Source organism: Cyprinodon variegatus, unplaced genomic scaffold (assembly GCF_000732505.1).
Source record: "Cyprinodon variegatus isolate N-32 unplaced genomic scaffold, C_variegatus-1.0 Scaffold909, whole genome shotgun sequence".
NCBI classification, from domain to species: Eukaryota; Metazoa; Chordata; class Actinopteri; order Cyprinodontiformes; family Cyprinodontidae; genus Cyprinodon; species Cyprinodon variegatus.
The window spans coordinates 209,681-224,281 of record NW_015151362.1 but is presented as its reverse complement, the minus strand read 5'-3'; the positions used below and the strand labels follow the sequence as shown (position 1 = coordinate 224,281).

General features: G+C 38.6%; 1 protein-coding gene across 1 annotated transcript in view; it reads left to right on the top strand.

The window, feature by feature from the left end:
- The first annotated feature begins 419 nt into the window (after positions 1–419).
- Positions 420–14,601, top strand: part of ankrd50 (ankyrin repeat domain 50) — a 43,941-nt gene continuing 29,759 nt past the window's right edge. Inside the window, exons 1-2 of the mRNA XM_015398064.1 lie at positions 420–647; positions 3,281–4,332. Of these exons, the coding sequence (XP_015253550.1) occupies positions 3,827–4,332 (506 nt within the window). The 5' untranslated portion in view covers positions 420–647; positions 3,281–3,826. The remainder of the gene's footprint in view (positions 648–3,280; positions 4,333–14,601) is intronic.

The window sequence follows — 14,601 nt, the reverse complement described above, 5'->3', positions numbered from 1 at the left end:
ATATGGTTATCAAGAAAGAACAAAATGAATGGTCATCAAACTGAAGATGGTTGTGTTTTATTTCAGAGACTGGTAATTGCTCGTGTTTGAGTAGAATTTGAATTTTCAAGTTGACAAAGAGCGTAGTTGTTTTTGTAAGTAAATTGCGTGTTAATTGTGTTCTGTGTTCGGTGGATGGAGAATCTTTAGTTTTTGCTTTTTAATATTTTTATTTTATTTACTATATTTTGTTTTATTGAGTGCTGGATTGTGTAATAAAGGCTATTTTAAATTCAAGGAAGGAAGGAGCAATTTCTAAATCTGTTTGAACCTAAACAAAGACCTCTGGACCTTAAGACTACATTTCCCATGGAGCCTTGCGGCGACAGTTGGCACGTGCACGCAGCGCATTTATTTAGAGCGGTCGGAGGCGGAGAATCAGTCAGCTCGCTGTGGAGCTGTGTCGGGCGGCAGGAGGAGCCGACCGCCGGCAAAAAAGACCGAATCAAAGAAAGACCCGGACGATACCCTGATGCTCAAAACTAGGATTTAAACAGCGACGAAAACAGGAGGGTTGTATATAAAAAGGTTTGGGTTGAATGCGGAATTAAGGGAGCCTGAAAGAAGCTACACCCCCCCTAAAAAAAAAAGAGGATACTGCGAGAGAGGTGAGAGGAAACCCGTTGGTGGTTCGTTACAGACGGCAGAAACTGAACCGAAAAACAGCCAAACGCTCCACAATTGGTTCACTGACAAGCTAGGCTACGTTCAACCTACAGAGGCATTTAGTTAGTGCGGCTATTTTGGTTGTTATTAGCCCTATTAGGGTGAGGTTTGTCAGGCTTTTTTCAACATTATCAGTTGGGAGGGATTTGTATTGTCTCTCTTTGCTGAGATAAATTATATTATTGTTTTTTTGTTGTTGAAGTAGCTGGCCCGTCACGTTTTAAGCATTTATTGAAACCTTTGTTGTTTGTAGGATGCATGCAGCGCCTCACTAAAGGTGGAAAGCTATGGCAGTCTGGAAACCTTACAAAGTGGCTGTAAGGTGTGCATGTTTGTTTTTAGCTTAAAATCATTCTTTTTTTTGTTTGTTTTTTCTAACTGTATGTCTTCTTTTTTAGGGTGCATTTAAATGCATTTTAGTGCTGAGTGCCTCCCCCTGCGCCACACACACACACTTGTAGGTGCAGGGAGGGAGAAAATGGGGACTTTTCCCCTCAGTTTAGGACGGATGTGGACTGTTTGGGATTTAGAGCCACATAGGAAGGAAGAGGGGATCAGTGGATAGGCTGGAGAAACTGGACCAAAAAAAAAAGCTGCCAAGAATTTCAGTTCAGGCATGCAGGCAGAGATGTGGGATGAAAGCACTGAAAAACCAGCCTGATTACCTTTTAAAGTTAAAAATTTGCATCCATTAGAGACTCCTTAGATTTATACATAATAGAAATTGTAATATATTATTATAATATTAGTAAAAACATGTGCATGTTTTGAGTTGTGGTATGTTTCTAACTAAATCGTGGATTGTTTTTGCTTCAATAGTGGCTGTTTAGCAGGTTCTGTTTGGTTCGGCCTCATTTAAAGCAATAGTTGTAAGATTGTTGATCTTTCAGCTGCAGCCGCAAGCCTAAAAAACATGGTTTTTAGTTAGTTTTTAGCAGAATCTGCATGGAACTGATTGGCAGCATCTTTGACTAGCTCTTTTCTTTATTCATTTGTTTTTATGGTAAGGCAGGTAAAAGTGTACAAGCCTGCTTTCAGCCATCTTACTAGCAGTGTGCAGCAACAGGTGAAGGATGTGCACCACTGTAGGGCTGAAGCAATTAATTGTATTCATCATGGTTAATCGTAGCCTGATAAACTAGCCCCACCTGCCAGTGGCCAAAATCATTTTTGCCTGTGAGTGGTCTAGCCTTGATCAATGCCCCAGGCCCTAGAACTGGCTGGCCAATCACAATGCAGAGATGTGTTTTGAATTTCTGGATGCAAAGCGAGCGGGGTTTTGAGGGCATGATGACAAAGCTGCGCGACGCTGGAGAAAGCACAAGGAATATGGCAACAAATGATGAAGAGTTCTCGTTTGACTCCACTTTGGAATCAGTTTTGGAAGGATTAGCCTTGGGGTTTTCGTTGAAACGTGAGCAGGAACAGGCTCTACGCTCATTCATTGTTAAGAAGGATGTATTGGCCGTTTTACAAACATGCTGTTTGTTTACACTCCCTCACCAGCTTTCTGTCATGCTTACTACGTCACAGTCAGTTGCGCTCATTGGTCAGAGCGTTGGCCAATAGGCACAGACATGGTTTGAAAAACAACAGTTGTTCACATCAACAAACTTCCGATGTCTCATTCATCTGGGGCCAGACTAAATTACACATTTAATCTCACATTTAGTCTGGTTTATCAGGCTAGGTTAAGCGATTCTTGAAATCATTTTCAACTGATTTAGTTATTGTTAACTTTAGTACAAAGACTCTCAAACATGTCTTTAGCTGAAAGAGGAGTCCACTCAAAGCAGTTGCTCTACCGAAATCGTAAAACTTATTGGTGCTGAAAAAATTTATAGCAATAATCATGATTAATCGATTATTGAAATAATCATCACCTAATTTAGTAATCTAATAATCGTTAACTGGAGAATAGAGACTGTAAAACATGCAGAACAACACATTTAGAGCAGTAATTGTATCAAAGTTTTAAAAAGATACTTTAACATTTAAAAAATGTTTTTGCCTGTCAACATGCTCTATTCAGAACCCCTCAAGTGGAAACGTTTTAGTTTTACCTGGTTTAATTAATGAAAAAATCTTTAAGGAACCTTTGGCTATCCGATTATTAATCGATTAATCCAAAAAATAATCGACAGATTTATCGATTTGCAAAATAATAATTAGTTACAACCCTAAAACATATGTAAACATTTTGTCTTCAAGAGGAAATTTGTTCTTTTATCCCATTGATGTGCCCCATCCAGAAGTCGTAAGGGAACAGTTTTAGCTTCACTTGGTTTAAATTCTCTGTAAAATATTCTAGTCTTTAAGGAACCTTTTTCCATAAGAATATTAATGGAATAATAGAAAAAGAATCTGCAGATTCATCGATCAGCAAATTAGTGGTTAGTTGTAGCCATCCACCATTTTGTTATAATATACTTAATAGAGGGGGGAAAAACTTGTGAGTGTAAAAAGCTTTGGTATGGGTGTACAGCTGTGACCAGCCTGTGCTTACTTGTGGATTTTGATCGCAGTGGAACTGGATTTTGGCTTTAATCTGCATACTCTCTCTCCTTTTTTCCAGGAAAGGAGATGGATTCAGACTGTTATTACAGAGAGTGACTTTGCACTGGCAGCCTCATCCATGTTAATGTAATGGAAACGTGCTTTTGGTCCACAGCATCTGAAATGCATCAGTGGAAATATATCAGGAACCCCCATGGCTAATCATTTCGGGTGGTGCTGGCTTTGGTTTGCCTCTCAAGAGCCGGGTGCCCTGCCCTTCCCAGCCCAGCGTCATGCTAAGACAACATATGGACAATAACAAGAAGCGCTCAGTTCAACCAGTAGGGAAGCTGTGGAAAAAGTTGGTGGAAAATCTACAGTTTGAGTGTTTTCTTTTTATTTCAATCTAGATCATCTCTTAACATATTCCAGCTGTTCAAAGGAAGGCTTGTTTGCTGTGTTCAGCTTCAAATCAAGTGACGGTAAGATTTCAGGGGACAAAGTTTGCTGCTTAGAAAATGGATTTTCACATTTTTGGCTTCTGTTGAAATTCAAAATGCATGGGGAAAAATAAAAGGACCCCTATGCTCAGGAGGAAGAGGTGGAACAGCAGCATTACTTCAAAATGGCTCAGACCAGCTTGCTGCAGGGGAAGCGCTTTTACTGCCGAGAATGGGTCTTCCACAAGATCCAGCATTGCCTCCAGGAGAAAACCAACAACCTCAGTGGGGTGAGCAGCACTCCCAGTAAACAGCCCCTACCTGTGCCCAGTGGGGGTGTACCCCTCCCTGGTGGGATCACGACTGGATCTTCAAAGTCCGGTAGCTCCTGGGGTGTGCTACTAGTGGGAGGACCTGGGAGTGGGAAGACGGCCCTGTGTACGGAGCTGCTGTGGCCCACGTCTGTCCAGGGAACCCACCGCAGCCTGCACAAGCACAGCCTGGCCTTCCATTTCTGCCGGGCGGACGACTCGGAAACGTTGTGTGTCGGCGGATTCATCCGAGGTCTGGTGGCGCAGATATGCAGAGGTGGGCTGCTGCCGGGATTCGAGGAAAAGGTCCACGACCCGTCTGTTCAGAGTGCTCTGCAGCCAGGAGAGTGTGAAAGGAACCCTTCAGAAGCTTTCAAAAAGTAAGAACATCAACATCCTTCACTGTTTTATATTTAAAGTTGTAGGTAAGTCGTATTTAAATGTCAAATCATTCTGGCTTAAACGTGTATATTCATGTACTCTTTTTCAGACAATATTGTTCCAAAATTTAGAACATTTCTATTTAAAAAAAAAAAATATCCTGTCTTAAAATCTGTGGGGGGTTTTTTCGTTATTTTATGGAGGCCAGTTAGTTATATGTCGGCTTGTACACCTAAATTCGGCCAATCATATATCAACGGTCATCTGTCAAATTGTTTGGGTCATAGCAACCTTATTCATATGTTGCAGCTAATATACGCAATGGTTGAAATAAATAAGAATCATTTACTTGACTATTGAGTTCCGTCCCAGTGTTAACCGGGATGGACGTCTGTGTCTTCAGCAGGCGTAGAGCTAACAGAACTGGCAGCGTTGCGAGGCAAGGGCTCAAACATGTATGGCTGTAAGCCTTCTACACCAAACCAAGCTTCTGCCGCCCTGGCGTTCTCTTCCACAACATCTTCATCCCACATTCCTCCTCTAAATAAAAAATGTATGATGGAGGAGACTCATCCACGACCTCCAACACAAAACTCTCCTCCTCTTGCATGTTTCCTCTGTCCATAGCGTTCCTTGACAGTGTCATTTCTAAGTCACCAATTTAGTGCTACTTGGTCCCAATGGAATTTCCCATTGGGAACCTGCTAGCACTAAGTTGCTAACTGGTTAGGAAGATGCTTCCGAGAAACCATCTACAACCAAACCTGCTTGCGAACCTGTAAAGTCGGGCACCACTCGGGACTTGTCCCAACGACTTTCAATCATGTCAGGGTTTTTATGTTTACATAATCAATTTCTAAACTGAGGATTATATACCCTTCATTATAATTTTTTTTAAATATTGATATTTGAATGAATCAACACAGAAAAGTAACAGAAGAATTAGTTTAAAAGCAGCCCTAAAGAATCACAGAATATTTACTTTAATTTCTATCACAATAAACCAAACACAATTTTCCCAACATGCATTTTTACACTTAAAGTAAAGTTTTAGGTTTTCTTGAAATGTAAAATCCTTATCTAGCAGTTTCCCCTCTTCCTATCTGCCTACCCCTCTTTTTTTAACTGCTAAGCCGCGCCTCATCTCCCCCCTCTTATTTGCTGTCATGGCTTTGATGGTCTCCCCCTTCCATGTAGCAAGCTGGGTGGGTCTGTCCCCACTCATTTCTCTGATTCAAGACAGGTCAGACATTTTTTATGTAGCAGACACTACAGAGAAAAGAGCTTTAAACTGTGACTAATTCACAAACCTGAAGACTGAGCGGTAAAAGGATGAAGTGCAATTGTTAAACCAAAGTACAGTAGGTTTTGTAGGCTTGCAGCACCCTGCCTAGGCACGTAAAAGATCAAGATGGACTGTTATTGCAAGCAGAGGCTTTAAGGGGAGCTGCATGTGAGAGTGAGTGTATGCGGTGGACTTGGATGAGTTGTCTGCACAGCATAGGTCGGGCTGTCTATGTGACACAGGCTGCATTGGTTCACAGAACGCACACATACACACGTGCTTTTGCGGCCATCTGGTGACGCTTACCGCACCGTCTCAACATCACACATAAAGCGTGGGGGTGGGGGTAAGGTAAATCATTTTTATGCCCTACAACCGTAGCCACCTTTCATGTAAACACAGCCTTTCCTGAGAAAGCCTGCACTCCTCTTGTCATCTGCTCGTAATCATGCGGCCCGTTCTGATGGCTCCGACTCGAGTTTGACCTCCGCTTAAATAAAATGCAGGTTATTGTTGGGAAATAAAAAGGGAATGAACTCTGCAAGGACAGACGCCTTGCTTTGGATCCGCTCTCTATCATGCTGGATGTCAAAACAGCCATTCTCGGCCAGCCCCCTTTCCTCATGAAACCATTATTAACCCAACAGTCTTCATTCCCAACCTTAATATCTCTTCTTATGTCTGGCGACAAGAGGAATACGTTTTGAGCACCTTATCTTCATTTGTAGTGTAAAAGATTCCGGACTATTTTGAATGGCCTCTGTTCTGGCTTTCTGCTCCAGATGCTATCTGCTTTCAAGAAGCCAGGAATGATGTCTGGCAGAGAAGCATAAAGAAATAAAAGCAGCGCACGACACGGATAAGCATAAAACTTTACTGTCAGTGCAGCGTTATGACTGTTCAGTTTTCCCCAGGGAGGAAAATTCACTGAGAGCTGTCTACTCTTTTTTTTTTTTTTTTTTTTTTTTTTTTTTCAGTTGAATCCATTGAAGTTTGCACATTTCTCAGTAAATAGAGGTTTTATTTATGAAATGCCTCAATGCACTATTGTTGTTTTTGCAGTTTTTTTTTTGCAGTGTGAGCTTATGACCCGCCCTCTCCAACCCCTTTTCCAGCTGTGATTTTTAAACATTGCAAGTGAGTGAGCGCAAGGGGCCCTGCCAAATTCTTTAGCCTAGTCAAAGACAAACAAGCCACATTGTTGGTAGTAATCTGCACTCTTGTGTTAATACAATAAAACGGCTTTGACATGAGTTGATGTCCACCTGCGCAATCTGATTCTGGCCTTTATTAGTTTAGAAGCCAAATCTTTTTAGCTTTTGACATTTAAACACTTGACTGTTGCTTTTTTAGGGGCTACCATTCCTATTTGTTGTAATTTTTTTTTTCTTCAAATGTGCTTGAAAAGATTTTAATGGTCAAGCTATCAAGCAGGCCTGGATGTTTTATTTTTATTGCTTAACCCTTTAAAGCCAGAACCATGAAATAATCAAAAGAACATTCACATTTTTTGAAAAACTTTCTGAAAAATGTTGTATGAGTTACATTTTATTTAACCAGGAAGTCCCTTGAGATTGAAATCTCTTTTTCGAGGGAGACCTGGCCAAGACGGCACACCAGTTAAAATACAAACAGAAATACAACATAGACAAAATCTCACATAGAGGAAAAGACGGGTCACATAGGGCAGTTACATTTTTGAATGACATGACATTTTAACATGGCCTTAAATTCATTCAATGGGACTAGATCATTTAAATGGAGCAAGTTTTGCAAATTATTCCAGGACCATGGAGCAAAGTAAGAGAAGGATTTCTTCCCCAGCTCAGTAAAAACCATTGGAACCTGGTAAGAGCGCCACCTGGTGGAACGGAGATGAAAATGGCTGGAATTTAGCTTTTACATTACATGATTTGTGTCAAATTTGATACATTAGGCAATTCTGTATAATCTTTTATACATTTTCTATTTACTACATGTGTGAGTATTTAAGTGAGTGTTTCAAGAACAAAAACATCCCACTGATGATGCAGAAGTCTCAAAAACTCATGTAACAAATATGATACACTTGGCTTTAAAAGGTTAAAGAAAAAGCTTTTTGTACTGCAAATGTTCAAGTGTGGTGAAGAGCTTAGAAATATTTACACATTTCGCCTTTTGTTGCATCGTATGTTCTCAAGAACTCATTTTTTATTTATTTTTTTTATTACAATTTAAAGCCGAAATAAAATTTCCAAGGGAAAAAAGAGGTCTTTCTGAGGAAATAATAATTAATAGCTGGGAAACAAAATATCCTTTGTAGCTTTGAAATACTACCACCAGCTGGCTTTTTTTTTTTTTAAAGATCTCTTTGAATTCACACGTCCTGAAAGTAATGTGATGCATTAGCAGGTCAAATGCCTGCCAGCAGCTGCCACAGATCTCAGGATAAAAGGCAGTTTCACCTTTCAGCGTGTCTTTCTTCTGATCCAAATAAGCCAGCTGTCTTGTTCAGACAGTAAACTATATTTTTATTCCACTTCTTATTGATCGACATCATTGTCATCAGTGATACCTTACATCAAGAGTTTAACACTTAGATCAGTCACTTAGAATCTCATTCACGTCAGCATTTGACTCTGATTTTCAAACCAGTGATATGAAAGTTAAATCACACAGCTAGCAATTTTTTTTTTTTGCTTTTAATTTTAGGCCAGAGCAGACAAAAGAATAGATGGATTTAACCAGTGCAAGTTACCATGGAGCAACTGTTTTACTACAGTTTCTAGGTCTGTTTTCAGGCTGTGTTTTTTCAAAGATAAAGTAACTTGATTTGCATCTCTGTATGTTTTGATGTCCTTGAGGACACAGGCCTGTGAGACAAGCATCTTTACTAGGAAAAAAAAAAAAAAAAAGTGTCCCTGGCTGATGTAGTATCTCAAGACTGATGCACTGCAAAAACGATCTAGAAAGAAGTAAAAAAACCAAAATTCTTAAATTAAGTGTATTTAGCTTTAATTTGAGTATGTAAATGAGATAGTTTGCCAATGGAATGAGTATTTTTATTCTTCAAATAAGAAAATTAGATAATCATTTGAAATAAGTCAATGCAGTTACTTTTTTCTTATTTCAAATGTAAATTGTCTTATTCCATTGTCAAACTGTCTCACTTACCTCCTAAATATAAAAAAATGCACTTATTTTAAGAAAAAACTAAGTGAGATTTAATTTTTTTTTCAGTGTATGGAAGTAACTGGCTTTCCACTTGTTAGAATAAAAAAAGAAAATGTTCTCTGATCCAGTTTTTTTTTTTTTTTTTTTTTGAAGTCTGTTTATTCCAAGAAGCTTGATAAGTTGAACAGATTTGTGCTCAGATGGGGATACATGTTAATAGATGTTTTTCCATCAATTTTTTTATTTAATGCAAAATATAATGTATTAAGAGAACTGAAAACTTAAAATTAACTGACTTAATTTCTCACCGTTTGGCCAAGTATAACCTAAATGTATGATGCCACTATGGTTTGCGTCGCCTGGTTAATTTGCTCCAGTGGATGGAAAGTTGCCTAATTTGGATTTTCTTATCTGAAATATAAACATTTCTCTCAGAATTCGTGCCTCTAGTAAACAGTATGCAGCGTTTTTAAGTTGTTCCCATTTGTGACTTTCTTGCTGATTCCTGTCAGGCTGGCCCATCTAGTCGGGACTGAAAGACGTAAAATGAATGCGGCCTCTCTGCTTTCATGCGGTCCGCTGCTGTGGAAAATGTGCTGGAGATTAGGGCTGCTTTTCAGAAACAAAAGGGAAAAAACCTCCCAGTGCGAAGCATCAACTCTGTTAGAGCAGATGAGGAGAAACGGCAGCACTGGTGCAGCTGCAGTGATGACTCAGCAATCAGATGTCAGCGTCTCTCCACACCACAAGCACCGCGTGTGGAGCATTTCTGCCTACGTGTCCGGGTGGGCATTCATAAGTCATTCATGTAATTGCTGTCCAACTTTTAAACGCATAAGACCACAGCAAGGGGAGCTGAGAATTTGCTCATGAAATCAAGGAATGTCTGCGGTTATAGGAAATTGTAAAAACCGACCATCGTGTGTAAGACCAATGGCCACCGTTTGGATTACTCCAACAGTATGAAACCTCAAACTTCTCAGTTTACTTTGAAACTCAACAAAAGACAGACTTTATGAAGAATTGTTGTTTATTCTGAGATTTGTTATCGTGGGAGCTTAACAATCTAAATCTGAGCTTCCTGGCTCCTCAGGGTAAGGTGGGTGTTTTTTCTTTTTTGTCCTGCATGATTGACAGGATTGACAGCATAAGCAAATCACCTCCCACAATAGTCTAGTCTAGATTCAAATACAGTTTCTCATAAAACAATTTTAGACGCTAGTGCCTGGTTTGGAAGATACTGGTACCAAATTTTCTCCCAGTTCTTCCCTTTCTATGATACCTTGATTATCATTAAGTTTTAGGACCTCTGATATCCTTGCGTGTTGCAATCCCAGAAAGCATTTCGTGGCTGGGGAAAACCCCCACAATAAAGCAACTAGAGCCCCTGTTAACGCTGCCTTCACTTTTCTGTACTTAATGAAACTCTTAAAACAAAGTATCACCATGGCTCCTTGAACTTTTGATCGCCAGAGGTTTTGTGAACCTTCCCGCCTGATCTGTTGGTGTGGCGTGCCTTCCGTGTGGCTGTACGCCTACCCACACACCGTAGGACCAAACCTACAGTGTTTTTTTTTTTTTTTTAAGTCAGTCTGTGAGTCTCATTGATTTTGAATACCACAACTTCAAAAAAAAAATCTTGTATTATCTGATAGACTATCACATAGTATGCAGTATCAAGGAACCATAATATGGATATCCACATTATCTGTTAGTCCAATAAACCTTAATTCAATACTGAAATATTACTGTTATAATCAGTTATTGGATATATCAAATTGAAATAGTGGTTGCAGCAGGGTTTCAGCGAGTCATTAAATTATAATTTTTTTAAATGAAGGCCTTAATTAGCAATAAAGTTCATTAAATATGATTATCTTGGCATTTAAAATCTTTATTTAAAAAAGATGTTTATAAAAACAATTTCATCAGATATATCAGATTTAACTGGCTCCTTCCTATAAATCCTTCGTCATGGGTACTTGTTGATGTCAAAAGTATTTCTAAGAGCGTTAAAAAGCATTAAATCAGAGTTACTCACTCCTTTGCAAACAACCAAATATTAAGAAATAAAAATAATTAAGATTAATAGGGCTGCCCAAAGTTTTTTATATCACTGTATTATGTGCCAGAGAATTTAATTCGCTGCCCAGAATACAAAAACAAACAAAACTAGTTTCTTAAAGAAGCTAGTCTGTCTCAGTGCTGTGAGGTTGTTGAGAGTTGAATTCCTCTCCAAATGCTCCACTTGTGTTCAGACTAATGCACTCTTATGTTTGAGCAGAACAGGAGCAGAGTGCTGGAATGAAAAGGACTTGAAGGATGAAATTTCAGATTCCTTTCACAGTATTGGATAGCCGGAAAAGAATGCACACCTCGTCTGGGTTTGGAAAAGCTTACTGGGGGTAGATGTGGAATTATTTAGTTATGAGAGGTATGTGTGTTGGTTTCAAAGTGTTTATAGCTTGGTAAATCATTAATGGGAAATATTATAAAGAAAAGCACGTATGATATTTAGCAGAAGACCACACTGAAAGGACTTTAACATGGAAATTTCAACATGACTCATCCCAATACAGTCTTTATAACCTTGCATGATTCAAAACTGATCTGATGCTAACCATAAGATTTCTACTAGCATTTGTTTGCATTGGCGGGGGGGCTTTCAACTGTTTTTTTATTACTTGTGCAAAGTCATCTGCTAGACATAAATTATTTCCAGTTGACTAGAGGCTTTGGTTTGCTTAGGTATGTAGCTTAGAATTGACTTTGCAGATTGATTAGGGCCAATCAATTTGTTGCATTGTCTGCCTTTTAAAGAAGAGCAGAAACAAGCAATTTAAAAACAACATATTGCTTTTTGAACCATTTGTGAGTGTAATGAGGGGTCTTTGCTGATGTTTTATTTTGCTGTAAGACGTGATTTGTGGGTATTGCTTGATTCCTCCGGCTCATAGATTGATTTTTGAATCTTTTAAGCTTTTTAATGCTGGTGTTGCTAGAGCGCATTAATCCTCTCTTGGATAGTTTGAAAAACAATATTGTCTGTGCTTTTCATTCAAGGAGCCTTTGTGTTTCAAATAAGTCAAGAATTATTTCACCAACAGCCCCTCTGTTAATTTACTTGCAATGTAATAGAAAACATTATAGAAAATACAGTGGTCCACAGCAACATAGACCGGTTTAAATCATACAAACTTGTGCGCTATTCAAATTTCAACTTCTATTCATAGAAAATGTTAGTCTATATTTTGTGTGAATTGCCTTTGTCCACCTGAATCAGATGAATGCTTGTGAGTTTTATCACCTTCAAGTCCTGAGTGCTTCTTGATGGCTTGTTACCACAGCTACTGCTAAAAGGTGACCAGAATAAAATGCTTCACTTTGCTAACATGTTTATACGTGCCAGGGACATCATAGAAACAGCTGTTGAGAAATTGTCAGAGTGCTACCAGACTTTTTGTCCGTTAAGAGTCTTTGTCTTTAGCTGCCAGCAGCGTTGTTTCTATTCAAATGTCTGGCCCATTTTAAGCAAACCTGAAAATAGAAGATTTGAAGGGTTTCAATCCATTGACTCAAATTAACCAGGCGATGCAAGCCTTTTGTGTCCAAACATCCGCCCTAACCTGTAGATCCCTCAACCACTGTTTACATTATATCGTGGACTATATAGTGGACTTTATAGTGAACTAAGTTCACCAACTGTTCAGACAGATGATCACTACTTTTGGCTCCCCATTGGTCACTTAACTCTGTCTCCACCGCAATCTTTGTCAGTTCCCACTGTCAGGTAGCAATAGCCTATGGTGACAGTGGGCCACATGATACAAAAATCCCATGATGCTTTGCGAAGAGAGCTCTCCACACAAAGCATTCCGGGATATATCTGCTTGATCATAGATGATCACTACTTTTCAAGGTGCTTTGGGAAATTTCGAGTCCACTACTTTTTCATCCACTAGACATTCGGACACTGAACAAAGTAGAGGTAGCAAGCTAGCATTGACCACAGTAATGGAGAACAATGGATGTAATGGATGTAATGGATGTGTTACAATCCTGCAGGTTGTATTTATTCTAACATTTTGGAAAGTATTATTAATAGTGCATAGTGTTGAAAGACATCAAAAGAAAGGTACAATTCCACTGCTTTCATTCTGGAAGCCGTCCTGAAACGGCTGATCAGTCGTGTGAAGCAAATGTTTGCTACGTCATATTGCATTTACCTAAACTCAATTAAGTACCTACATTTCTTATTCCAGCCCTTTAGGAGGCAGTAATACTTTTAAGGTAGGTTTGCAAACATCCAGAAGAGAAAGATGCAGCTAGCTTGCAGATTCATGCTTGTAAGTAGAACTTAGCCCTTTTTTACACAAAGGTTACAGTAAAGTCCTGCAACAATTGACTTTGAACAAGCAAGCTTCAAAGGTATGGGAAACTCCTAAACTCTTTAGTAAAACATTTACCTGACTGTGGTTGGTGCAAGGGAAAATCAAATAAAATCACATATTGGTTGAAAATTAAAGCAATTTTCATTTTTGGCAAAATTGTTTCGATCTCTTCTCTAATGAAGGTGTGCTTTTTTGGAAAAGTCTAAAACTACCTCAAGTTTTTTGCTAACTTTAATCAGTTGATTAAATTCTTCTGTCTCAATAAAGCTTTTCTAATGCAGTACTTCAAAATGTGCTTAAAAACATGAATGGAAATGCATCTACTTGCCTCTTTGAAGAGTTGGAGGCAGACTGCATTCAGAGCTCTTTCAAAATACCCCCTGATTGCGTAGTGGTTATTTCTGCATCCCAATGTTCTAAGACTTTGTTCTTTTTTTCTTTCTCCATCTGTTATAAACTATTAAGGCCAGTTTAGAAATGGTATCACAAATGCTTTTTTGTAGAAGCAGCAAACGTTTTTGTTTAGATGAGGTGCCTTTTCCAAGATTGGTTAGATCTGAGGTAAAGGAGATCAGCATCAAAATCTACCTATATGTCTCAAATATTGCACTTAAGGCTTCTAATTAAGAATAATATGAGACTTTACAATTTTTATTTATATGTGACTGCAGGGAGTAAAAATCCTTGGGAAACTGGGATTAGAGGCATATGTTTTATCCTCATTTTTAAGAAGTTGGGGCATCTGTGCCACATTATCTATAATGAAGGAATTCAATTATGTAACTAATGTGAACTCCAAATCTGGAGATGCTTTAAAGGTTTGCAAAAATCATAAACGCTGTTAAAATTCATAAGAAGGAACATAAGGCAGAGGTCAGGGTTGGGCTTCCTGCGTGCTAAGACACCTCCACCAACTTCTGAGTCAGCATAGATGGATTACATTGATGAGTCAATACAGCCTGTCCAAATTAGAAAAAAAATATTTTCTTGGACTTGTAGGTTTAATCCAGGTCTAGGAATCTGTCATTATACTTGGGATTTTCTCAATTGGGGTTTAAAAGCTTAGGGTTTGGAGGTTATGAAAACCTAGACTTTAATCTTTTTCAAGGAGATTACATTTTCACAGCTTTAGCTGCAAGACTACTTGAATAACTAGCTGCTGGTTTTATGGGGTTAAAAGGACATAATTTGACTGGGATGAACCCAAAATAGAAAGCATAAATAAATATCTCAATAGTCTTTATTTTTCGAAACTCTAACTAATAATTGCATGATAATAGTCTTGTTAAAGGAAAAAGGAATGAAATTTAAATATCCTTTTATTTTATATTCAGTTGTTAATTCAGATGTACCAGCAGCAAAGTGACTGATAACTAAAGCCTTTAAATACATATTTGGGTAAATGATAATTAAGAAAAAGGCACTGCACTCTAGACTGA